The 27,935-nt window shown below is 44.0% G+C and overlaps 1 protein-coding gene across 2 annotated transcripts in view; it reads left to right on the forward strand.

The window, feature by feature from the left end:
* ST3GAL3 (ST3 beta-galactoside alpha-2,3-sialyltransferase 3) overlaps window positions 1-27,935 on the forward strand; it is a 156,981-nt gene that overhangs the window by 49,242 nt on the left and 79,804 nt on the right. The window contains exons 2-3 of one of the 2 annotated variants that reach the window (XM_005866618.2): window positions 1,650-1,697; window positions 18,821-18,863. In XM_005866618.2, the coding sequence (XP_005866680.1) occupies window positions 1,650-1,697; window positions 18,821-18,863 (91 nt within the window). The remainder of the gene's footprint in view (window positions 1-1,649; window positions 1,698-18,820; window positions 18,864-27,935) is intronic. The other variant, XM_005866611.2, reaches the window with a different exon arrangement.

A 27,935-nucleotide genomic window follows, 5' to 3' on the forward strand; every position in this document is an offset into this window, starting at 1 on the left:
AAAAGTGTGAAAGATTGCCTGAAGGATATATGGTCCATTCACTTATCTAGGATTGTTACTCGCAGTAGTTACTGAGTGCTAGATCTTACCCTGATAATGAAGCAGTGAAAAAAGCAATTACAGTGTCTGTCTTAATGGGGCTTATAGTCCAGCAGTGGGGATAGATGTTATTTACAGTTATGGTAACTGTCGTGTCATATGTCTATGTGCACTCAGAGAAAATGTCATACTAATTGAGATCTGAAGAATAATGCTGGGGTGGGGTGTGGCTATAGACACTGGTCCTATATCCATTCAACTGGCATTCTTTTGTAGTGAGTGAACCTTTTGAGTGTGATCTCTTTTAAGTCTGGAGTCTCTGAGTGATCCTGGGCCTTAAATTATCTTGGTCCCTTATAATTGTTTTTATTGAACTGTACACTGGCTTTATGCCATCATTTCTATTGGTTCATGCTATAAGAAACAGCCATTCAAGATTCACAATTACTTATTATTCTAGGAATGTTGTAAAAGATACAGGCTTTGACATCATGTTTCATCTCCCTTAGTTAAAACCCAGGAGAGGAACTTCTTTCTGATCACTGTAGAGTATTTGCTTTTGTGTTTGGTCGTTCAGTTGCTCTGAAGCACCCTGTTCCATCTTGCTCCAGTTCTCCACAAGGGACATTCTCTCAGCCTGCAGTGCCCCGTTCCATTCTTGTTAGGTTCAGCCCTTACTTCTCCTTCAGCTGTTAGTTCAAGTGTCACTTCTTTCTAACCATCATCCATTCTCCTTCTAAACTAGGTCTGGTTGCAGACAGAAACTTTCACAGCACTCTTTCCCTTTTTGCTTAATTAGTTTTTAGTTGAGTGATTTGTTGTTTGGTAACTTTTTTTCTCTTCTAGACTGATGACAGGTAGATCCATGAGGGTAGAGACCGCGCTTTTTTTGCTTGCTGCTGCATCTCAAAGTATAGTATCTTACACATCGTAGATGCCCAATAAATATTTCCTAAACAGTGAATGAATGAATGTGGGCACTGAATCTTGTAAGTGTTCGTGTTCTCCTTGGCTGTTTGGGAGCTCAAGCCTCCTTGATTCTAGCTATAGGGTTTGTATAGGTCCTCATGGCATGCATTTTGTGCACTAACATTTCCCAATTACTTAATGTTTTTCCTTTCTTTGACTTCATTTTTTAAATTCCATTGTGTACTATAAATTCCTATAGGCCACGTTAAGCCTTTTGGAGAAAAGAAATAATAAACAATTGGGTGTATGGATAAGAAAAGAAAGGGAGAATTCACAGGGAAATGTTAGTGTCTAACTAGATGCAGGAGGGAAGTTTTCTTTTGCTTTTTGAAATTTTATTTTCACTATGAGAAAGAAAAAGAAGTAAATCTGTCCCCTAATCTGGCAGAAAATGCCTCTGAAGAACTCGGGGCCTGTCTCTGCCCTGAGATGTTCCTCCCTGTGGCAGGAGGCTCGGGGCGGGGCTCAGCAGGGCCTCCTGGCCCAGTGATCGGGTGGGCATGGGCCTGTGGAGGCTGTCTGTGCAGCTGAATCCTGTTCCAGTTGATTTTCCCTTGGGGTGGGTTTGGGCAGAGCCAGTGGGAGCTTGCTTTCTAACTGTGAGAAGGAGAAAGAAATGAACTTGTCCTCTTGTGTTGCAGATTCAGTGGTTCTATCCTTTGACTCCGCTGGACAAACTCTAGGCTCAGGTACCAGTTCCTTCCCTTCTGTCACCCTTTCAGCACTCAACACTGACCACATTTGAAGTGGAGCCTAAAGAGGTGGGGGGTGCCTGGGGGTGGGCAGTGGAATATCTCAGAATTGTGGGGAAGTCTCAGGAGCCTTTCTAGGGAGACATGGTCTGGGAAGCAGAGTGGGATACAACACCCAGAAGACTTAGGAGTGCTCTTCCCTCACTCAGAATGGTCCAGGTTTCTATACAAAGGTATGATTTCTGTCACAGAGAGTTGGGCAGAGGGCGCTGAGAGATGCCAAGCTCTGGGTATGCTGGAGTAGATAACCATCAGGGCCTCCAGCAGAATGCCAGGCTGGTGAGAGCATCGCAGCTTCCTGAGGACACACACCTCACTGCACACTTCCACGCACACCCTCCAGGAGGTGCACTCTGTCATGCACTTTTCCTTACTTGCACTCATGCCAAAACTCATGCAGGCCGGCACACTCCCGCTCTTCCCTGTATCTACGGTGCAGGACACACAGATCGGCACACCTGCCCCTTTTACACAAAGTCACCCAGGCTCCTTTGGGCTTGGCTTTCACACGCCTGTGCTGTCGGCAGTGAGCGAAAGAGGGGCTACTTTGATTCTTCCGCTTGCTGCCGTTGTGTCCCTGTGGGAGCCCTGGAATGACATTGCTTTGTCAGAAAAGCATCTCTGCATTAAGCCTGTGTTTTTAGTTGAAGATGGTGGTGGGGGCTGCTTGCAAATAACAGGGTGACTTTGCTGGCCTACTGAGACAGTTAATCCTTGAATGCAGTAGGTAGATGTTTCACAAAGCAGCCAGGAGGTTCAGGCAGTTGTGGCAGAGAATATGGTCACAGCTACCACTGTTTCCTGAGGACCTCCTGTAAGCCAACAGTGTGCTGAATGCTTTACACACATCTTGCAAGGTAGACAATATAGTTTTAGTTATAGATAAGAAACTAATGCTGAAAGAGGTGATCTGGACTGGTCTCTGTCCAGCTCTGGAGCCTATTCTCTCTCCTTTGCCATCTTTTATTTTTTTTTAACATGTTTATATTGATTTTAGGAAAGAGAAAGGGAGAGGGATAGAGAGATGGAAACATCGATGAGAGAGAAACATAGTCAGTTGGCTGCCTCCTGCACATCCCCTACTGGGACTCGAACCAGTGAGCTCGTGGTTCATGGGTCGATGCTCAACCACTGAGCAACACTGGCCCGGCTCTCCTTTGCCATCTTGCAGTCTCATGCCTGATATGCTTGAGGTGTCCCCGGTCAAAATGCTGAGACAGGAGAAGTCACTTTAAGACAAAGTGGGCAGATAGTGGTTTTATTCATATAGGAAAGATTTAATCAATTTTATTACATTAGAGTTAAGAACTTCTGTTAATTGAAAGATCTATTAAGAGTGAAAAGGCAATCTAGAGTGAAAAAAGGTATTTACAGCACAAATAACCAATCAAGGGCTTGTTTCCAGAATAAAGAACTACAAAAATCAATAGGAATAAAGAAACAATGCAGTAGAGAAAAAAGTAAAAGAACGAATAGGCACTTCACAAAAGAGGAATCCACATGGCCAATAGACCTATGAAAAGGTGTTTGATTGAGTTAGTATGTAGGGGAATGCAAATTAGAATTACAGTGAGATACTACGACACATATACCAAAATGGCAAAACTTAAAAGGCTTGATGTTCCAGTGTTGGTAATGATGTGGTACAGTGAAAACTGAGTTTCTACTGGCCAGAGGATGAATTGGTTATAACCACTGTGGAAAAGACTAGCTAAATTTGAATATACCCCATGACCTGGCAGTTTCTCCCCTAGAATGAATGATGCTTATATCCACACCAGGATATATGGTCAAGATACATATGTAAGAATCTATCTCTGTCATTGAATGCAGCTAAAGGCCTAGACATAAAGCATTTAGCAGCTATTTGAGGACTCTCAAATATAAATAGTAGCAGATAAATTGAGGGAAAAGACACTGGCAGTGAATTTCTCATTTTTCTTCTGGATCCCATGTCATGGGATCTCTGTGCATGGGATGCAGATGGTGCATGTCATGGACTTGAGAAAGCCCAAAACCCAGCAGTGGACACCAGGGCACAGAGAGAATTCCAGAAGACCTCTAGCTATGACTGGGGGGCAAGAAAGGGTTTCTAACGCACGAACAGAGGGGGAAATCCCAGGGTTGTTTGTTTTTTAAAAAATATATATATTTTTATTGCTTTCAGAGAGGAAAGGAGAAGGAGAGAGAGAGAAATATTAATGATGAGAGAGGGTGGCATGAAATCTGGTTGCTTTTTTCTCTCTCTGCCTTCTTGCTGCTTGGCCCCAGATTTGGGTATAATTCAGGAAACAGGTGGCAGAATATGGTAACGAAAATCCCAGCTTTCTGGCCAGAGGACTGGGAAGGGAAAGCCCAATGAATTGGAAAGTACAGGAGGAAACAGAGGGAGGTTATCAGGAAAGCGACTCCATGAAGTTGTTGGTGAACTTTCACGCCAACCCCTGAGCTGTGCATGTGATTCTAAAGAGTGCGTTTGATTCTAACCAACCTAACGAAGACTTCGAGAACTGAACTTAGGAATAGATCACGGCCTGAGACCCAGAGTGGACGCTGGTGGTGCATACAGAATATACACCTGAATAGGTTGTGAAAATGGAACTGGTATTGAAACCACAACCCATAGAAGGCTGCTCAGAACTTGCCACCTAAATCCAACCGGGTTGGTTGATTATCTGGTAAAACAAAAAATAACATTCTCCACCGGATTTAAACAAGATCTCAGGTTGCATAACATAATATTCAAAACATCAAAAATTAATCATCATATGAAGAACCAGGAAAATCTCAACTTGCATGGGAAAGACAATCAAGAGATGCCAGTGCTGAAATGATACAGATGTTGGAATAAGCAAACAAAGACTTTAAAGTAGCTGTTATAAAAATGCTCCCAAAACTAAGGGCAAACACTGTTGAGATGAATGGGAAGGTAGAGTGTTAGCCAAAAAATAAAAAATCAATAAAAAAGAAAATAAAGAAGAACCAAATAAAGATATAAGAAAAAAATACAATAACCAAAATTTTTAAAATTCAACTGAATAGACTCAGCAACAAAATGGAGATGACAGAGGAAAGCATCAGTGAACTTGAAAATAAAGCAATAGAAATAACCAATCTGAACAACAATAAAAAGATTTAAAAAGTTGAGCAGAGCCTTGGGGACTTGTGGGACAATACCAGAAGGTTTACCCATCTGAGTCATTGGACTCCCAAAAAGAAAGAGTGCTGTACAGAAGAAATATTCGGTGAAATAATGGCTAAAAACTTCCCAAGTTTGTTGCCCAAGTGGCATTTATCCTGGGAATGAAAGCTTTAACATTTAAAAAAAAACCAGTCAATGTAATCTAACTTATTAACTGTCAGAACAGAAACAAATGGTCATGTCGATTGGTCAAGAAAAAGGCATCTGACAAACATATACTTAAAAAAAAAAAAAACCACAAAAAACTCTCAGCAAGCTTAGGAGGGAACTTCCTCAACCTGATGTAGGGCATCTACGAAAAGCCTACAGCAAACATCATATTTAATGGTAAAAAAACCTGCCCTCCCCCTAAGGTCAGGAGCCACTGCTGAAAGTCCTCAACAGTACAAAAGAAATGAAAAGAATACATTATTGGAAAGAAAGAAATAACATTAACCCTCCTCATAGGTGACATGATTGTCTACATAGAAAATGCAAGGAATCTAAAAAAAAACACACCCACCAACCTCCTAGAACTAATAACTGAGTTTAGCAAGATGACAGGATACAAAGCCCAAACACAAGAAAATTAATTGTATTTCTATATACTAGCAATGAACAACTAAATATCAAAAATTAAAGAAACATTTTACAGTGTCCCCCCCAAACCAGAATACTTATGTATAAATCCAATGAATTGTATAGTATCTGTATGTTGATACTTGTTCCATTTTTTCTTCCTTATTGACCCAACTCTTGAAGCCACGACCTAGGAATCTCTTGGTTGTTCCTCTTCCTCGCCCCTTTCTGCTTTTTACAATCTTCACAGTGTGTCCTTGTGCAGCCACTTCCTTCTGGCACCACTGTCCCAGTTACCATCATCTCTCCCTTAGACAAGTGAACATCTAACTGGTTGGTCTCTCTGTGTTCCACTTGTTGCCTCCCAGCAGTCCATTCTCCACATTGTAGCCAGAGTGATCTTTTAAAAATGTAAATCAAATCATATCTTGTTCACACTGGAATCTCTCCAGTGACTCCACGGTTCCCTTAAAATAAATTCAAACTGTGACATACAGGGCCCTCCCTCGTTGCTGGCTCCTACTTCAGTTTCTCTCTGCGTTAGTCCATTAGCCCCTACTGACCTCAGACCACATTGGCACTCCTACTATTCCATGACTATGCTGGGTCTCTTCCTGCCTCGGGGTCTTTGTAGTTACTATTTCCTCTACCTAGAACGCTCAGATCTCCTGCTTTGCCTGACTCTCAGGTTTCTGTTCAAATGTCACCTCTGCAGGAAGGCCTTCCCAGACCACTTTATCTGAAGTCGTCTGCTTTCTTGACACCTAGACCTTCTCTGAGAAGGGAGCTCTTTATTCCTTCTTAGCCCTCATCCTTCCTTTAAATTATCTGTTTATTTACTGTGTACTGTCATTCTTCCCTCCCAGGGTGTAGGCTTCATTCGGCCAGGGACCTTGCCTATCTTGTTCATCGCGGTGTCCCTGGTACTTAAAACAGTACTAGTACATAATAGATACTCAGTAAATATTTGTTGAATGAAGAATAGAAAAATAATGTCCATTGCTTAATGAATAAAAAAGGATTACATAAATAATAGCACATCCATGTAGTGGAATACTACAGGGCCATTGAAAATGATGCAATTTTATATTTATTGACACAGAAGAGGATATTGTTGAGTGAACAAAACAGGAAAAAACCATGTATATTGAGGCCACATGTAAGTAAAATTATATATGCACCTTTATACATGTATTTTTAGAAAGAGATTTTTGGGAAGATGTTCACCAAAATGTTTGTAGCAATTAACTTTAGATTAGAGTTTCATTTTATTCTTTGTACATTTTTTGCATTTTGATTTTTTTTTAATTAAATCTTTATTGTTCAGATTATTACATTGGTTCCTCTTTTTTCCCTCCATAACTCCCCTCCTCCCAGTTCCCACCCCACCCTCCGCCCTCACTCCCCACCCACTGTCCTCATCCATAGGTGCACGGTTTTTGTCCAGTCTCTTCCCGCATCTCTCACACCCCTTTCCCCCCCAAGAATAGTCAGTCCATTCCCTTTCTATGTCCCTGATTCTATTATAATCACCAGTTCATTCTGTTCATCAGATTATTTATTCACTTGATTCTTAGATTCACTTGTTGATAGATGCATATTTGTTGTTCATAATTTGTATCTTTACCTTTTTCTTCTTCTTCCTCTTCTTAAAGGATACCTTTCAGCATTTCATATAATACTGGTTTGGTGGTGATGAACTCCTTTAGCTTTTCCTTATCTGTGAAGCTCTTTATCTGACCTTCAATTCTGAATGATAGCTTTGCTGGATAAAGTAATCTTGGTTGTAGGTTCTTGCTATTCATCACTTTGAATATTTCTTGCCACTCCCTTCTGGCCTGCAAAGTTTCTGTTGAGAAATCAGCTGACAGTCGTATGGGTACTCCCTTATAGGTAACTGACTTTTTTTCTCTTGCTGCTTTTAAGATTCTCTCTTTGTCTTTTGCTCTTGGCATTTTAATTATGATGTGTCTTGGTGTGGTCCTCTTTGGATTCCTTTTGTTTGGGGTTCTCTGCGCTTCCTGGACTTGGAAGTCTATTTCTTTCACCAAGTAGGGGAAGTTTTCTGTCATTATTTCTTCAAATAGGTTTTCAATATCTTGCCCTCTCTCTTCTTCTGGCACCCCTATAATTCGGATGTTGGTACGCTTGAAGCTGTCCCAGAGGCTCCTTACACTATCTTAGTATTTTCGGATTCTTTTTTCATTTTGCTTTTCCGGTTGGGTGTTTTTTGCTTCTTCGCATTTCAAATCTTTGACTTGATTCTTGCGCTCCTCTGGTCTGCTATTGGGTGTAATATTCTTTATTTCAGAGCATGTATGCTTAATTTCTAGTTTCTTTATCATAGCATCGAGGGTCTCATTAGTTTTCGTGAAGCTCTCCAAAAGTTTATTGCAAGCCCTCAAAATTGCGTTTTTTAGCTCTATATCCTCCATTTCTGTCATGTTTTTTTGTCTCCGCATTTTTTATGCTTTCTTGGTGCACCCCCTAGTGGTCTTTGTGCGCAGTCTTGTTCTAGTTGAGCCTTGATTGTTGTAGTTAATACTAGAGGGATTTGACCACCAGGCCGACTGGCTGTGTGAATCAGCTGTGTCTGCCGCGGAAAACTTCTGTCCTCTGGGGAGGTGCTAATCTAGCCTTTGCCTGAGGCGATCTGGCAAATGGCTCTGCGCAGGGCTTGGGCGGGGCGGGCTCAACAGGGCGGGCGGAGGGAGCGGTTATGGCCCCTCTCAGTCCCGTTCCCAGAGGCTCTGCTTCTCAGAACCCCAGGAACCGCTGCAAACCTCGGAGGGAAAGCTGCCTTCCAACTGATGCCAGACACTCCCGCTTCTCCCGTTTGAGTCCGAGTCCCCAGCGATTCGCCCGTATCTGGAGCTCAGAGTCTGAGACTCCCCCCTGACCGAAAACGACAACCGCGCTCTCAGCCACCAGCCCGCTTTGCGCGCGCACCTCCGCACCTGAGTATTTTCCACACTGCGCCTCCTCTGAGCCTCGGTGTGCTGTTATTTTTCCTTCTAGTTGAAGAGTCTCTCCTCAGCCAGCCTTCCTGCGGTTCTGGGTGATGTCCGTTCCGTCTTTTAGTTGTATTTTTGAAGTGGTTGTGCGAGGCAGCAATCTCCGGTGTTTACCTATGCCGCCATCTTGGTTTCTCCTGCATTTTGATTTTTACAGTGAGCCTGTTACTCCTACAACTGGGAAAAATAAAATTATTTTTGTTTGGATGTTGGCATGGAGGAAGGGAAAGGCCTAGCAAGGAGTTCCTGATAAGCCCGGGTCCCCTATGACTAGGAGCCCTCCATCCCAGCACAGCACAGCTCTTCTGCAGTGTGACACTGCTGGAGAGAGGGACACTGTCTTGTTTTATGTAATAATTGCTTGGTGGTTATTTATACTTACCTATCTACTAGGTGGCAAGCTCCATAAAGTTTAAGGTACAAACTATTTCCTGGCCCAGCTGTTTGTTGTTGTTTAATCCTCACCTGAGGATATGTTTATTGATTTTTTTATTTCTTTTTAGAGAGAGAGACAGACAGAGAGAGAGAAACATCGATTGGCTGCCTCTCATATTCACCCCAACTGGGGACCAAACCTGCACCTAGGTATGTGCCCTGGCTGAGAATTGAACCCAAGACCTTTCAGTGTATGGGATGAAGTTTCAACCAACTGAGCCACACTGTGCAGGGCCCAGCTGTTCTTTTGGCATGCTCTTCCTCATAATTCTTTTGCAGGATGCCCTGGCATGGTCTGGACACACTTGATAATCATGAATCGAATTGAATTCACTGCATGCCCAGCTCTAAACAGCTGCTGTTCTCCCAGGATAGAGGGGAAATTGGTGCATGACCATTTTGCCTTCACCAGGATGGGCTTCTCCCTTCCACTGTCCATTGGCCCAGCAGTGTCACACCGCAGAAGAGCTGTGCTGTGCTTGGATGGAGGGCTCCTAGTCATAGGGCACTCGGGCTTATCCGGAACTCCTTGCTAGGCCTCTCCCTTCCCCCATGCCAACGTCCATCCATTTGAGGCTGCCTTTCAGTTTGTGAACCTCCAAGTTATTTACTAGGTCAGTTAGTTTAGTCTAGGTCAGCGGATTTTTCTGTGTTTATTTTATAAAACTGCTTTTTCTATTTTAGTTTGTCTTTGATTAATTGATTCTATGTTATGATTTATTTCCCTGACTTGGGATGGTGTGGGAGCTGTTTGCACTTTGGCCAGCACCTCTCAGGCCTCTGTGGACTCCCACAATTCATGTGTGGGCAGGACTAGGGCCTTTTGACACCACCCTGGGATGGGGCAGGGGGGAGATAAATAGTAGGTGATCGCTCTCATGGCAGCTGCTCTTCTAATATGAGGGTCACCGTTTTTCTTTCCTCTGAGTGTCAGTGTGGCATAACATAAAGATGCTTCAGAGTCAGACCTGGGCTGGATCAGCAACATCCCAGGTAGTCCACTTATTGGTTGGGACTATCGAACGTGTTATTTCCTCTCTCTAATTCTGTTTCCTCATCTGTAAAATGGAGATAATACCTACCTCACAGGGTTGTAAGGAGTAAATTGGGAGTGTAGGCGGAGGTCCTGACCACCATATGCTCAACAAATAGTAGTTCCCCTCAGTTTTTCCCTTTGTCTGGCATGTCTAACAGTCCATTTGTAACTGTCGCCAACTTCCTCCTCCACCCAAGCCATGACTATATTCCTTAAGTTTAATATAGCTCATGACTTTCGTTAGAGACTGTGCAGTGCCGTTTCTTCAGAAATGAGGGACCTATTTTGGTTAAGATCAGTCCTCATTCTTTTGCCCTGTGCCCTTTGCACTTAGCAATTCATCATAGCTCGGAGGTTGGAGCCAGAGACCCTTTTCGAGAAAATCTGGCAGCAGGGCTTCTCCTGCCCAGTGGCCTCTCCTGCCCTCCTGGCTTTGTGTACTCCAATACGAAGCACTGCCGTTTTCTGAGAGAATGAAGTCCATAGTTTCAGTCCATAAACTAACTTCATAGACCTCAGTAAGAGTCTTCAAACTGGTCTTCGTGGGAAATACGCATTGTTGTCAACAGCAGTAGTTATTTAGTAAGCACCTGCTTCGTGCAAAAGCACGGTGATGGGAATTGATGGTGGTTCTTTAGAACAAAAAAAGGAAGTAGATCACTGGGGAACAAAATTGCCAGTCGCACTGTTGGCTCATGATGTACACATGTAGTCCCTGAAATTCCATTTGGGGACTCAGTGGCATGAAGGTGAGCCTAGAATAGGACACTGGGCTCAGGGAATTTTCAGGGTCTCCTTTCATCCAGGAATAGGATCTCCCCGCTGTTGGCACATGAGAGCATAGGTAGAAAGTGGTAACATTTTACACCATGCTGACATAAGCAGGAGGGGACTTAGGCTATCTAAATAGGGCATTGTGAAAACATTTCTAATTTTCTTTACATTGTAGAATTATGATGAGCAAACTGCAATACAAAGTTTTACGGAATATATTAAATGTTGAATAAAAAGGAGCTTATTTCAATATTCATAAATTTGTATGTCAGGTTTTATGCCTCACAGATGGTCAGTTTTCATAAATGTTCATATGAAAATGTCAGTTTTCATATATGCTTGAAAAGAATGTTCATTCTGTACTTGTTGGATGTAAGGTACTCTGTATCAGTTAGTTCACATTTATTAATTGTTCAAATCTTCTAAATTCTCACTGGCAGCCTGTTTTTTTAGTGGTGTATGTGTTTCCATTGTGATGACAGGAGACCCATTGTGTATTTCTTCTTGTAATTCTGTTAATTTTGCCTTATATACAGAGAAGTTCATTATTAGGTGCATACACACTTTAGTGCATGGCCTCCTTTTGTTTATGTCCAATTTCTGAACCTCCTAGGACAGTGGTTCTCAACCTGTGGGTCACGACCCCTTTGGGGGTCCAACGACCCTTTCACAGGGGTGGCCTAAGACCATTGGAAAACACATATATAATTACATATTGTTTTTGTGATTAATCACTATGCTTTAATTATGTTCAATTTGTAACAATGAAAATACATCCTGCATATCAGATATTTACATTACGATTCATAACAGTAGCAAAATTACAGTTATGAAGTAGCAACGAAAATAATTTTATGGTTGGGGGTCACCACAACATGAGGAACTGTATTAAAGGGTCGCAGCATTAAGAAGGTTGAGAACCACTGCGACAGGAAGCCTAAACCACCAGACTATACATCCCTCCTTCGCTGCGTGGCTGCAGACTTGCTGAGTTGGCACCTGCGAGTAGTGTCCCCTCAGGTGCTGGGAGAGCGTAAGTGCACATTGGTGCACACTGTGCCAGGCTGACCTGGGAGTCCCTGAGTCTTCTGTTCTTACTACGGATTTGGGATCAGCAGGCTGCCAGGGAGACCTGGGCTTGACTGCCAGCTTCCCCAGAGGTGAATTGTCCCTGAGAGTTGATACATTCAAAATAGCATTTCCATTGGATAAGCTGAACTCACATCAAGAACACATTTGTACACAGTGAGATGCTGTGGGATCCACAGCCTTGCCCAAACCCGACAGTAAGAAGCTGTGCACCTGTACTCGCAGAGCAGCATGCCTGGGCCTTCCTGATCGCTTCTGCTCTAGTTTGCATGTAAGATTATACTTCCACTTTCCTCTGGCTGGGGACTCCGTGAGGAACTGCACAGGTTAGACCATCAGTAACAGCTATGACCATGTGGCATATTCAGTAACAGCCTATGAATATGAGAGTAGAGTGTTGGTCAGGTAAGATCCCTGCTGTGTTGGAGATGGGGCAATGGCTGGTTACACAGGAGCCTCTAAAGCAGTGATTCTAACCTTCCTAATGCCACGACCCTTTAATACAGTTCCTCTTGTCAGGTAAGATCCTTGCTGTGTTGGAGATGGGGCAATTGCTGGTTACACAGGAGCCTCTAAAGCAGTGGTTCTCAACCTTCCTAATGCCGCGACCCTTTAATACAGTTCTTCATATTGTGGTGACCCCAAATTTCATTGTTACAAATTGAACATAATTAAAGCATAGTGATTAATCACAAAAACAATATGTAATTATATATGTGTTTTCCGATGGTCTTAGGCAACCCCATTGAACATAATTAAAGCATAGTGATTAATCACAAAAACAATATGTAATTATATATGTGTTTTCCGATGGTCTTAGGCGACCCCTGTGAACGGGTCATTCGACCCCCAAAGGGGTCGCGACCCACAGGTTGAGAACTACTGCTCTAAAGCCTTGGTGGAGGAAGTTAAATTTTAGGCTTTTATAAATGACCAGAGGCCCAGTGCACGAATTTGTGCACTGGTGGGGTCCCTCAGCCTGGCCTGTGCCCTCTTGCATCCCTGCGGAGATCAGGCTGGTCCAACATCCCCCCGAGGGATGTCGCAGTGCGGGAAGCTGCAGGTGGCCGGGGAGGAGCCTGAGCCCAGGCTGGGCACAGCTCCCACTCATCCCAGCCCCGTTGTGCCTGCCTCTGCTGCCGCTGCTCAGTAGCGCTGCCCTGGAGGCGGGAGAGGCTCATGCCACTGCAGCTGTGATCGCCAGCCATGAGCCCGGAGTCTGGCATCCGTTGGTCAGCTGAGCAGCACTCCCGCCTGGGAGCACACTGACCACCAGGGGGCAGCCCCTGCATTGAGCGTCTGCCCCCTGGTGGTCAGTGCACATCATCTGCTCGACCGGCCGCTTAGGGTTTTATATATATAGATGGGAGGAAATTACTGTGGAAAATTTGGAGTCATCACCTGGGAGCAAACTGACCACCAGGGGGCAGCTCCTGCATCAAGCGTCTGCCCCCTGGTGGTCAGTGCACATCATCTGCTCGACGGGCGGCTTAGGGTTTTATATATATAGATGGGAGGAAATTACTGTGGAAAATTTGGAGTCATCGAAAGGGAACCACAGCCCTAGCTGGTTTGGCTCAGTGGATAGAGCGTCAGCCTGTGGACTGAAGGGTCCTGGGTTTGATTCCAGTCAAGGGTACATGCCTGGTTCTGAGCTTGATCCCCAGTAGGGGGCGTGCAGGAGGCAGCCAATCATTGATTCTCTCTCATTGATGTTTCTCTCTCCCTTCCTCTCTGAAATTTAAAAAAAAAAAAAAAAAGTTGGGGAAGAACCACAAAGTAAAAGCCAAGAATGGCCAGAGCCAGGGAAGCACTAGTGTACAAGGTGATCAGACTAGTGAGGAGAAGCAGCCACCGCTGCACCACTAACATTGCCCCTCGCAGTACAGGGAGGAGGAAGACAGAGAATCCAGGACTTTGTAACGGCTCCTTGTTAGGCTCCTTTGGTCATTTGGTTACTCCGTTTATTCTCCCATTTATCCAGCACATTTACGGTACACCAACTCTGTACCAGACCCTAATTAGGTGCTGGAGAAACAGAGAACATATAAAGTTAGGATTGTTTAATTGTAAGCAACAGAAACTGACCCTGGCTAACTTAAAAAAGAAAAAAGAAAAGAAAAAGTAATTTACTGGAAAGACGTGGGTACCCACAGAATCAAATTAAAAGCCTAACAGCTGGCCCTCAGAAAGGACATGAAGGGCAGTGCCAGGAATCTAGATGGCAACAAATGGTCCATCTCTTCAGCACACTGTTTTCTCCCTGGTGTCACTCAGCTTAAGAAAGAGTCCAACCAACCTAGCGTTTGCCAAGCATCTACGCTTTGAGTAGGGAAAACTCAGGGACAGTCTCACCACTTGCCAGCAATGATAGAAGAGCTGTTCCCTGAAAGAAATTTAAGGGGCTTATTTCTAAAAAGAGAGGGCATAAACAATAGATGTGCACTACAGACTCATGAGCAACTAATGGTAGAACTGCATTAAGATCTAAACATTTGGTGATGGGCACAGATATGGGGCTCTTGGCCTAACAGAGAAGGTGTTCATTCACCATTCCTTTAACACGGCAAGCACAGTGTTAGTGATGATGCCTCAGTAGACCTTCTAGTCCCCTGGAGGAGAAACACGAGTCAGAGTCTGAGAAATGTATAATTCCAAACTGGAATTTAAGGGCTCAGCTGATCAGTGCATCTGTGTGAGGAAACAACTGGAAGTCGGGGAAAGAACCTCTGGGAAGGAACAGACAGAATAAATCCCGGCAACAGCATTCCAGTCGCTCTTAGTCATCCCCGGGCCCTCTGCACCGGGCCCTTCCCACACTTTGGCTGTATGAACCATTAAATGTCCTATTTGCCTAAGTTAATGCAACCACTACTATTATATTGAATGTGGAAGCGTTCGGGGATAAAGCACAGACAACTTCACTTTGTCTCCATCTGTCCCCTTAAACTGCTTTCAGTGTAGGAAGTCCAGAGAATTTCTGTTACCTTTGAGGTAATAAGAATCCCATGGTCACATTGAGTCACCAAGTCCAAAATTAGTGTATCCAGACGTTTGTAATGGTCAGAGCTTTCAATTTATTCAGTTATAGTAACTTCCCCTCCTCGCATTAGGGCTTAGTACAGTGATGGCGAACCTTTTGAGCTCGGCGTGTCAGCATTTTGAAAAACCCTAACTTAACTCTGGTACCATGTCACATATAGAAATTTTTTGATATTTGCAACCATAGTAAAACAAAGACTTATATTTTTGATATTTATTTTATATATTGAAATGCCATTTAACAAAGAAAACTCAACCAAAAAAATGAGTTCGCGTGTCATAGGTTCGCCATCACTGGCTTAGTACCAGTGGTTCCAGACCCCGGAAAAGGGTGTACTCTGCTTGTCTTTCTCCGCCCCCATTGCTGGCTACTGTTTCTGGCCTCTTTGGAATTGGTGGGGAAGGGAAGGAGACTGTGAGCAGAAAAGACATAAGGTAGTGTTGGCACTCTCTTAACTGGCTTTCCTGTGGGGTGTTCTTGCAGGCATTTTGGAGAACCCCCTCCAAGTTGGGACCTCCCCTCTGCAGTTCCCGATGTGGGTAATGCATGCACCAAAGCCTTTCACTCACTCCTTCTGCAGCTCCTCGGACTCCCTGTGTCTTCCCCTGTTACTGAAGACCTGTCAACCCACTGGGCAGACCTTTTGAAAAGGACCTAAAACAATCCCACTAGCTCATTCATGCATCCTCTTCTGCAGCCAATTCTGGGAGTGCAGGCCAGTTCCAGTGCAGCTCGCTCCTTCACAGTCAGCTGTCTCGTGGCCTTTACACTTGTCAGGTAGAAGCCAGGCAGCTGGCAGTCCATGGTGTCCCCTTTCTTCAGTGGTTATGTTCTGCTTCCCTCACCAGGCTTGGCTGACACATGTATGTACTACCCACTCTGCCCCTTAAGAGAGATGGTGTTCATAATACTGCTCTCTCCAAAGAAAGTCTTCAAATCCTTTCTCCCTTAACCTCACAACCAGTTACTCTTATACTTGATGTGGGGAGGGCCTTTGGAATTGTATAACAAGTATTCAGATATTTCCTTTGAAAATTTGCATCTTAGTCTAGCACCCTACCGTAGTATCTGAAACTTACCGTTCTAGAGGCTTGGCTGAAACTTTTCTTTTTTGGCATTTGGGTAGACTAATTGGATTTTGTTTTATAAACACTGTGACCAAATAATCCTGATAACAGTCAACAAATATTTACTGACCAGGTACTGTGTGCAGCCACAAAAGAGAAGTGTTTCCAGCCCTGGTGAGCTGCCCGCCTAGGACAGAGTTTGTCAGTCGTTAGCCTGCTGGCTGTGTTCTGCCCGTGCACATATTCTCAGCCTCGTAATCTTTTCAATTCCCCTCACATCTGTTGCCAATGTTTACAAACAGAGAGATTTTATCTTAAAAGATCCAGATTCTTGGCTTTGAAAAAATCAGAAGATGTGGCATTGCTGGGCCCGCATCGCTGCCTGGCACAGTTCGCTTTAGCTGGAGCTGGCGGAGGCTGCCCCTTAGACAAGACGTGCGGTCTCCAGATGGACGCCCTTCCATCTTGGCTGAAGCCAGTGTCAGTTCCCATTTATCATCATTGAGCCACACAGATACCTTTTCTTAAAGAATAAATTAAATATTTCTGGTCATCATGTCTCTTAACAAAAGAGAGAAAACAGGAGGGGTCATAATTTCTTTAAGAATGCATATTAAACACGTAAGAACACTTTGCAATTAATTGTGTGTGTGTGTGTGTGTGTGTGTAAAACACAACTTAAGATGCCATGGCAAACTAAACCACTGATATGATTACCATACAGAAAATATGTGGTTAAAAATAAGACATTTCAACAATTTGTTTTTAATGCAACCAAAATAAATAATGTGAGCTGCTATGGGATGGTATTACATTCTCCAGCTTCCCTTGTTTATCTCATGTTTTTCCTTGGCCCCTGACATTTGAGTTTGCAACAGAGAGAAAACATTCTCTGGCCTTTCTGGAAGGAATCAGCCGAAGTATGGATTCATCCTACATCCAGTGGGTCCAAGGGAGTCAACGCTCGGGTCTGAGGAACAATAGCAGCACAGTTGCCACAAGGTTATGACTACCTAGGGGAAAAGCGACAGGTGTTTGGAAAGTTAATGAGGTTTTCTTTTCCAGGGAATGATACAACAGGATTGTTGAGACTGTTAAACTTTGGAAACTAACTTTTTGCAAATTTTGTTTTTAGTTTAGTTTTTCAATTGAAACCTTCTGTTTTTAGTTCAGTTTAATTTCTGATTATTATTGAGCTAAGCCTCTAATCCATTTATCTGATTTAGAGCAAAACCAGAATTATTTTGAGGAAAGGATTTCATTTGCCCAAGTCTGTGCTCTTGGGAGGCAGGCCTTCTGTTGAGTTATGTGTCCTAGTCGGTGTATCTTCAGTTTTAAGAAGAGGAATTATTCTCTCACCACAGCTTAGCTGCTTCTGAAAGCGCACAAGTGTGGCCTTAACCAGGGTTGCAGAATGACTCCGGGGAGGGACTTGCCAGTATGTGTGACTTTCCTGTCTTGGTCATTCATTGCTTACTGCAGTCTGAGTTCCTCGGAGGCCTTGCTGCCTGGTCTTTTCCATGTGGTTGTTTGGTCTTAAGTGTTCTGTTTTATCCTCATATGAAGCTAGGCCAGCTGAGAACTGCATTCATAGAACCTTTATTTTAGTGGAGCCATTCTATACACACACACACACACACACACACACACACTACAATCATTGAACCAAGTTATAAGAAACAGTTCTGTGACACTGCCTGTATTTTCCGTCTACAAATATTTTTGGGGACACAGCGGGATTCCTTCAAGTCTTAGTATCAGGAGTAACTGATTCTCCAGGTTTATTTGTGGACACTGTAAACCATTTATATCAATTCTTTGCATTTCGTTTTAGCTGTGAGAAATCTGGGGGAACAGATCTTTAATCTTCCTCTGGCAAGCACAGAGGACCTTAGCACATCCACTTTGGGTATTTTTGTCCTGGCTGCATTTTATTATTTTTCCTATGCTTATTTATGTTTTGGTTCCCTTATTTATTCTTTTCAAAACCTGTACTTCATACAGTTGTTTTTTTAAAAAGCTACTTCAACTTCATTTTCAAATGAGGCAAGACATAAAGAATTAAATAAAATATTAATTTATCATTTCTTACATCTTATCAATTTGTTTTTGGACTTTATTTTAAATTTCCTATTTCTTATGTAATCAGATATATCAATTCTTTTTTATTGATTTTTAAACTTATTTTTAGAGAGAGAGGAGGGGAGAGGGAGAGGGAGAAACATCAGTGTGAGAGTGAAACACCTATTAGCTGCTTCCTGCACACCCCCTATTGGGGATTGAACCCACAACCCAGACTGACTGGGAATCGAACCAGCAACCTTTCAGTGCATGGGACGATGCCAAGCCAACTGAGCCACACTAGCCAGGGCAGATCTATCCGTTCTTTGTGATTGTTATGAAGAGAATCATTGACATGGATTTGAGAACCCCTTGACTGCCACATCTTCTCCCCATAGTTAATGTGCTGATTGAGCAAAAATTGTGCTTAGAGCTTAGAGGAAGCAGAGATTACTTCTGACCCCCCAACTTTTCCAGGGGTCCGGTTTTCTGGTTTTCTAAATTTAAGTTTCGAGCCCTACATTTAAACAGGAAGGCAGTTATAAACCAGCAGAGGACTGGTCAGCCTAGACGTCCTGGTAAATATCTGGCTTGAACCTGGTCCTTCACAAAACAGGTGGTCAGTAAGTGTTTTGTGACGTAAATTTAGTTGTGGCTGTGTATTTGATCTGTTCTCTGGAGCACTTGTCTGTCCCCGTGGTCTCGGTCTGGGGGATGCAGTCTGCTAGTGTCAGCAGGGGCCTGCCTTAGGTGATATTTTCTGCTTTCTTTTCTTTTTCAGAGTATGATCGGTTGGGCTTCCTCCTGAAGTTGGACTCTAAACTGTGAGTAGAATGAGAAAACGCCTGTGGTTGTTGGGTTCCCAGGGGCCTCTGTCCTCAGTCTGTCAGCAGAATTTTGGAGTACGTTAGAGTCTGCAGGGGCCTGCAGAGGATGGGATTGTGGGTGTCCATGAGACCTTAGATTTGGCTGGCACAGGCAGCCACTGCAAGGAGTTTGAGGGACAAGGAGGCCCCCAGAAAGGCTTCTGCTCCCAGACTGGAGGGTGATTGGGTTGCAGCAGGAGTCAGTGGCCTCTCAAAGATCCTCTGCAGCCTGGTCTGCAAAGCCTGCCGTGATCAGGCCCCTGTCTTCCTCCTATTGTTCTCCCACAGGTATACCCTCCGTTTTCCAATGCCTTTGCATATGTTTGTTATCTGTGCCTCAAATTTTCCTTCCTTGCTTGTCCACTAGGAAAACTCAAAGACACCTCCTTTTCATACAAAACTAGAAGCCTGGTGCACAAAAATTTGTGCACTTGGCGGGGAGGGGGGTCCCTCAGCCCGGCCTGTAACCCTCTCCCAGTCTGGGGCCCCTCAGGGGATGACCACCTGCTGGCTTAGGCCCGCTCCCCGGGGGGATTGGGCCTAAGATGGCAATCAGACATCCCTCTGGCAGCCCGGCAGCCCTCGGGGGATGTTCACTTGCCAGCGGGGAGCAGGCCTAAACTGCAGTCAGACATCCTTAGCACTGCTGAGGAGGCAGGAGAGGCTCCCACCCCCACCGCTGTACTGGCAGCCCTCAGCCTGGCTTGTGGCTGAGCAGAGCTCCTCCCATGTGAGAGCGCCCTGACCACCAGAGGGCAGCTCCTGCATTGAGCGTCTGCCCCCTGGTGGTCAGTGTGTGTCATAGTGACCAGTCATTCCCAGTCGTTCTGCTGTTAGGGACAGTTTGCATATTACCCTTTTACTATATAGGATAGAGGCCTGGTGCCCAGGTGGGGGCCAGCTGGTTTGCCCTGAAGGGTGTCCTGGATCAGGGGGGGGGTCCCCACTGGGGTGCCTGGCCAGTCTGGGTGAGGGGCTGAGGGCTGTTTTCAGGCTGGCGGGGGACTGAAGCTCCCAACCTCTCCTTTTTTTATTTTTATTCTGGGATTTATTTACCTTCTATGGCTGTCACTGGAACTGAGAGCCGGCTTTAGCTCTAAGGCTCGGCTCCAGCTCTGCGACCTCGGCTGCTGAAAGCAGGTATCTGGGTTTGTTTGGCTTCTATAATTGAAACACTGTTGCAGCTCCAGCTCCGAGGCTGGCTGGCTGAAAGCAGGATTCTGGGGGTTGTTTAGCTTCTATAATTGCAACATTGTTTCTTAGAGTGCAGCTCAGAGGCTGGCAGCGGCAGGCGGGGAACCTTGGCTTCCTCCATCACTGGAGCAAGCAAGCCTCCTGTTCGCTTCAGCTGCCATCTTGGTTGGCAGTTAATTTGCATATTGCCCTGATTAGCCAATGGGAAGCATGTCGGAGGTACGGTTAATTACCATGTTTGTCTATTATTAGATAGGATTATCTCTTTCTCCATGTTTCCTGTAAATTTTCTACCTCTGTCACCAATTATCTCATTATACTTAATTAACCGTGGAATGATTATTATTTTATTAAGAGCACAGGCTCAGAGCCAGGCAAAGCTTCATTCAAATCCCCGACTGCCATTTACTCTCCTTGTGATTTGGGACAAGCTACTTTACCACTCTGACTCTGGTTTCTTCTGTCATATGAGGATTTAATTGAAATGAATTGATTCATAGTTGCTTTCAGGGTAACTGGTGTCTAATCCTTCCAGATCCTCCTGTTCTTGCCTTCTTGGTCTCCCCAGCGCCTAGACAGTACTGGCATATGTTCACTACGTGCTCAGTAAGCACTGTACACTTGGCTGCGAGGATGGGTGACAGGTGCATGACGAGATCAGGAAGCCCTGAAGTCAGGCTCTGTCCGCCATGTGTGTCCATGCCCTGCACAGGACCTCTCACGTGGTTGATGTGCAATACATGGTTGCAACACTGCCGGTGGCTTTTCTCTGTTGTTACTCACCAGACTATACCTGTGGTCCCTTCCTGTATGAGACAGACACGGAAGATCAGACTGTGTCTCCTGTTCCTCTCTTGCATGAGGCCTTGACCACACCTGCCATAACACGTCGAATCTGGGGCTCTTTGGCTTTCCCACTGAATTGTCTGGCATCTGGCCCTCTTTTCCTGGCATCTGGCTTCTTGGCTCTGGTGCCTCGTCCTGTGAGTTCAGGAGTTGTCATTCTCCCAGCTTTTATACGTCGTGCAGGCAGCCATGAGGGAAGAATGGTCTGCTCTTTATACCAAGCTAATAGAGACGTCAGCTACGTGCAACACCCTGGGGAATGGGGCTTCATTAAGCCAGTCTTCCCTTTTTTATTTTATTATTTCAATTTTTTGTTAATCCTCACCCAACGATATTTTTCCTTTTTTTTTAGAGAGAGAGTGGAGGGAGGGGGAGCTACAGAGAGAGAGAGTAACATCAATGTGAAAGAGACACATCGATTGGTTGCCTCCTGCACACACCCCGACCAGGACCAGGGATTGAGCCTGCAACCGAGGTATGTGCCCTTGACTGGAATAGAACCCGTGGACTGCAGGGTTCGATGCTTTACCCACTGAGCCACTGGCTAGGTCAGTCTTCACTTTAAAAAAAGCCTTAATTTAGTGCTCTGGGCCAAAAAACAAATCAAGTGTAAGCTAATAAGCCAGTGAAATGCCACCAGAATGGAAGATGTAGTAATTACTCCTGATGAACAAAAGACATGCAATGTGGGATACATTAACTACAGTATTCAAACTGCCTTCAAGAGTGCAAGGCAGGGGCGGGGGGGCGGTTAGGGGGACACCGTGCCCTGCTGTCCTGACCGTTGGATGGTATACAGTAGGCTGCATGTAGCTTCTGTTGTGTATCAGGCTGGTTCCACGAACCCTTTGAGTCAGCTTGGCTTTGTTTGATTTAACTCACAATTTAATGTACAAGATAGACTTTTCTTTCTTACTACTAAAGCTTTCTCAGCCCAGTGCTGCCTGCAGAAGAAAGCGCAGTTAGGTGGGAAAGGTTTTTATGTGCTTCCAGGGAGAAGTTTCCAAGTTAGGGGTTCTGTTTTTTGTTTTTTGTTTGTTTGTTTAAAATATATTTTATTGATATTTTACAGAGAGAAAGGGAGAGGGATAGAGAGTCAGAAACATCGATGAGAGAGAAACATCCATCAGCTGCCTCCTGCACACCTCCTAATGGGGATGTGCCTGCAACCAAGGTACATGCCCTTGACCGGAATCGAACCTGGGACCTTTCAGTCCGCAGGCTGACGCTCTATCCACTGAGCCAAACCGGTTAGGGCAGGGGTCGGGGGAGGGGGGGAGTTCTGTTTTTGAGGGATAGTTTCTTAGCGATATTCAGATCTACCCTTACAAATTCTTCTCTGCTGTGTTGTTTCTAATGTACTAGTATAGGAAATGATTCACTTTTGATGTCTGATCCCAGTTTTGCCTTATGAAAAGTGTAAATAACAGTACCTAGTGCTAAGGTTTTATGAAGAATAAAAGAAGGGGTTCTATAAAGTATGAATAAGTATGCAAATGTAAGAATTTGCTTTCATTTATTTTGATTGGATTTATTTAGCTTCTTAGGTATAAGAATTTATATGTCCTGAAAAAATTTTCAGCCATTTCTCTTTAAATATTGCCTCTGCCTCACTCTCTCTCAACTCCTCTTTTGAAACACTGATGAAATGTTAGACCTTCTCATTCTAGCCTCCAGGTCGGTTATATTTCATATGTCCATCTTTTGTCCATTCCACATTAAATTGGAATCCCAAAAGACTCAACATAAGGATGATCTAGAACTAAGCCTGCACACCCAAACCAGGACAGCAGGGAAGGTTGCCAGAGCACTGAGAGGATCAGGGCAGTAAGGCAAAGGAACCGAAACACGCGGCATTCACAGCCCAGTTCTCATCACTCAGGTGATCCATGAACTCTAAGTGTAAGGTGTTTCAGACTGGCAGTGCCTCCAGATCCTGGCAGAAGCAAACGCAAAACCTTTCTGGGAAAAGACATGAATTCCTCACTGATAACTTTTCAAGGAAATGAGCCGCTGACAGTGAAAAATAACTAGCACACAAGGAAATCAGGCTCCATTAGTGAGAACCAGGAAAGATAACAGACAGCAGAGAGGGACTCCCAAAGACTTATGACGTTGGGATTACCAGACACAGTTTATAAAGCAGTTATAGTTACTATAATTGTACTGTATGTACTATAGTTAAAAAATAAAAGACAAGATTAAGCTATATACGTGGAATACGGAACTATAAAAAGTAAAATATTAGATTGAAAGAACTTCTAAGTTGAAAACCACAGTAACCAGAATGAACTCAGTAGGATTTATTTATTATTTTTTTTAATCCTATTGATTTCTTTTTTTTAGAGAGAGAGGTAGGGGGGAGGGAGAGAGGGAGAGAGAGAGAGACACTGATGTGACAAAGAAACATTTATCAGTTGCCTCCAATATGCACCCCTACCAGGGACTGAACCCACAACCTGGGTATATGCCCTGACTGGGAATCCAACCTGCAACCCTTGGGTGTATGGGACAACACTCAAATGAACTGAGCCACCGGCCAGGGCAAAACGCAATAGGATTTAGCAGTAGATTAGATACAACAGAAGGCAGTTACTGAACTGGAAGATAAATCAGAGGAAATGACCTGTCACAGTGGTTGGTCAGCTTTTTACTGTAAAAGGTCAGGTGGTTAATATTTTAGGGTTTGAGGGGCCTTATTGTCTCTGTCCCAACTACAGTGCTCAGCTCTGCTGCTGTGACATGAAAGCAGCCATAGACAACATATAGGCAAATGAGTATTGCTGTTTTCCAATAAAACTTTATTTATTGCCACTGAAATTTTAATTCCATATAATTTTTATGTCATGAAATATACTCCCCAACCATTAAAAATTTTTAAAACATTATTTTCTTTTTCACTGTTAAAATGTTTTAATATCAATGTAAAATGAGATCAGAGTTTCACAAGCAAAAAGACATTCTTAACTCAAGAGCCATACTAAAAACAGATAGAGGGTTGGATTTGACCCACAAATCATAGTTGCCTGACCCCAATTAAGAATGCAGCACAGGTATAGCTGCATGAGGATCATCTCTCCACCTCAGGTGCTTTCTATTCTTGAGATCCTATTATATATAAAAATGCTCTTAAAATATCTCTATATCCTGTGATACTCAAAAAAAATCTAGAAATAGATGCTTTGGATTTTTTATCTTTACGATACTCTTTTAATCGTGTCTTTGTGGAATAAATCGTTTTCTGTTTCCTTTGAGACGTCCCTGCTGCTTATATCTGCATGACAGAATCACTTGTGAGCACCATGAAAATGATTCAGGCTACTTAGATGCAGTGAGCTGTACAAACCTTGCCTTTTAACTGCAAGCTCTGTTGTTCAGGGGGGCAGTGGTTTTTGGAGGTTAAAACCATGGGCTGTGAAGTCAGACATGAATTTTTAAAGCCCAGTTCCATATCTTACTCGCTGTGAGTTGTTTAACTCCTAAGCCTCAGTTTCCCACTACAGAGTGGGAATAATAGTAATCGCCCAAGGATGACATTCAACATGTCCTGTACCCTTATCAGTGTCTGGTAAACTGGGAAGGATATAGCCCCAAAATGAGACTTGAGCCTCAGCTTGCCTCTTGTTCCATCCCCCAGATTTCATTTTCTCACTTATTCATTTAGTAAATAGTTCTTGAGCACCAACCATGAGCAATGAACAGGGTTTTGTTTTGTTTTTAAAATAGGGTGGCTTGGAAGCCTAAATGGAGTACAAGGAGTTCACAAGGGGTTCTCAGGTGCATGGGGTATAGTAGAAGGAGCAGCCTCCATTGCACAGGGCAGTAGAGAATCCAGTGTTTTCAGGGATACCAAGGTTACTATGAAAGCAGAAGGCAGGAGGAACGTTCACTGAAGAAGCTGCGGATGGAAAAGAGCAAGGCTTCAGAGAACACAGTGGAAAGTCAGAGTATGGTTCAGCGGGGAGAGAAGTGGGAGAGTGGGCCACACAGAAGAAGCAGAGAGCAGTGACTTAAGGATGAGGAAACTGACAAGGATATAATTGAAAGAATGAACAGGAATAGCCAGGACGTTAGGCTGGTGAGTTGGGTATTGCTGGCCTTTAGGCGCCTAAGAATTAATCTTGTATTCCCTTGGGGGTGGGCACCCCGGCTGCTCAGTGCACTCAGGGACGGCCCAATTGGATGATGCCTCCAGGAGGTTCGGGTCTGGTCCCTGGGGAGGCTCTGGATTCTCTGAAAGAGTTCAAAGTTGAGGGACCTGGGGAAAGGTTCAATGCTACAGGCTGCTGCCCTAACATTTAAGTAAGCACTTCCTTATTCATTCAACAAATTTCTTGAGCAGTTGCCATGCATCAGGCCATATTCCATGCTCTGAGGATATACCAGGGAACAAGATAGTTAATAAACAAAATGTATTAAATAAAGTAATGTTTTCACTATCATGGAAGATGATAAGTACTATGACAAAGGACAAAGGCATGCTGGAGAAGCGAGTGCAAGTTTAAATGGCGTAGTCAGGGCAGGCCTTACTGGGAAAGTAACATTTGAGCAGAGAATCAAAGGAAGAGATGGGGTTAGCCTGCCATTATCTGGAGGCAGAACATTCTAGACAGAACCCTAGGGGTATCTATCTCAGTCTCAGTTGTGAAGAGGAATATGACCCCATGAGCCAGGAATGTGCCCATTAGTCCCGCAGAGAGAAGAGCCATCTGGAGCCATGAAGGAGCCAGACCCTGGTGCCAGGCGTGTGTTTCCTGAGCTGATGTCAGCCTTCTGGGAGCTGATTTAACTGAGCGGAGGTTTCATCTGTTTCTGCAGGTGTGGGTAGGTGCTCCGCGCTCCAGGTAATCTGTGGTCCGCTGTGACAGTGCGGCGCCTTATAGCCGCCATGCGGGCAGTTGCAGACATAGGGAGTTTAATGCTCAGACTCATTTCATAAGGAATTACATGTGAAGATACAAAGACCTGAAAGCTGAAACCAACATCTTTTAACCCCCCAAAGGCTTGTGAAAACCAAAATTGTGAAAAGCCTAAATGCATGGGGCAGTGCAAGTTATACCCTGAGGCATAGTTTCCTGTTTCCGGAAGAGCCTGGCAGGTTCCCTGTAGCTGCGATGGAAAGTGTTTATTGAGCATGTATTGTGTGCTAATGCCATCCTAGGTACTTTCTGTGTTACTTATGCCTCACAACAGCCACTTAGATGATCTCATTCAGTCTCGAGGCTTTAAATATATCTGGGTTGATGACTCTCAAATTTATAGTTCAAGCCCAGTCCTCTTTCCTCACACTCTAGACTCATTTATGCAATTACTTGCTTTACTTTGTATTAGGCATCTCATACCGAACATGTCCAAAACCCAGCTACTGATTTATACCCCCTGCCTCCCAGAATCTTTCCTACCCAGTAAATGGCAATTTCATCCTTCTCGTTGGTAAAAAATCTTAATAGCTCTGGCTGGTGTTGCTCAGTGATTAGAGTGTTGGCCTGCACACAGAGGAGTTGCCGGTTTGATTCCCGGTCAGGGCACATGCCCAGGTTACATACTGGAATCACTTGAGAAGCTTAAAAATTTACTGATGCCTTCATCCACCACCTAGAGCTGGGGTGGGGAACATCTGGCTGGCCGTATAAGGCTGCGAAATCATTTGGTCTGGCTCTGCCAAGGCATTAGGAGTGAGTTAATGAAATGTTTGGCCAAATAGAGCAGGCTAATTTTTAAGTTAATAATTTTGTATGATCCGAGAATGATGTTATAAGTATCCAAATGGCCCTTGGCAGGAAAAAGGTTCCCCACCCCTGCCCCAGAGATTGTAAAGTCATTGGGTTGAGGGGTAGCCAGGGCATTGGGTTTTTTAAGCTCCCCATGTAAGTCTGATATGCAGTCGAGAACCACTGCTCTAAAAATTCCCTTTCCTGTCTGAGGAACTCTCCACTTTCCCAGGTGATTGATACTCAGAATAAACTCACCTTTGAGATAAGGCCCCTGCCTACATGTTGGAGTATGTCTATATAGTGTTTCTCAACACAGGACCTCATCACCCAGAGATTCTGATTTAGTTGATCAGAAATCCGACCTGAGTACCTTAATGTTTGAAAGTTCCCCCAGGTGATTCTAACATGCCAGGGTTTAGGGCAGTGTTCGGCAGACTGCAGCTGGCGAGCCACATGCGGCTCTTTGGCCCCTTGAGTGTGGCTCTTCCACAAAATACCACGTGCAGGCGCGTATGTACAGTGTGATTGAAACTTCGTGGCCCATGCGCAGAAGTCGGTATTTTGTGGAAGAGCCACACTCAAGGGGCCAAAGAGCCGCATGTGGCTCGCGAGCCGCAGTTTGCCGACCACTGGTTTAGGGTCATTGGGGGTATAGCCTTCAAGCCTGTCACTGTAATTATATCTGAATATAGCGTAATAACTACTGCAGAATGTAATAGTGGTTATGATAGTAGGGTTGTGGGTACTTTTTTTCTTTTGAGTTTACATTTTCTGTATTGTCCTTATATACCTTCACAGAGGAAAAAATATTTGAATGCACCCTTTTTCTGCATTTTTTTTTCATGATTTCATTATCTCTTGTTCTCTAACACTATTTTTTTAAATCCATTTTATATTAAGTTTTGACTATCAGCCCTTTTTTTTTTTAGATTTTTCTTTATGGTCTTTTAAAATATGAATCAATTGAAGAGTTTCCTGTACATTCTGTTGGCCTATTTAAGTATCTTTTATCTACAATTGAAATGCATGTTTGTGTAGAGACTTTATATTTGTTTTTTCTGTGTTGTCAAAGTTCTAAGAGGCCTGAGGGTGAAACATGGTACATCTGAGGAATGGACAGACCAAATCATGCAGGGCTGTGGTGATAATAGTAAGAAGTGGGCTTCATCTTGAGGGCAGAATATGCCACCAGAGTGTTTTAAGCAGGTGAAAAATAATCAGTTTTGACCTATAGGAAAATGACCTCAGCTGTGAGATGGTAGAAGGATTGGAGAGG

This window comes from Myotis brandtii, unplaced genomic scaffold, assembly GCF_000412655.1.
Source record: "Myotis brandtii unplaced genomic scaffold, ASM41265v1 scaffold235, whole genome shotgun sequence".
Lineage (NCBI taxonomy): Eukaryota > Metazoa > Chordata > Mammalia > Chiroptera > Vespertilionidae > Myotis > Myotis brandtii.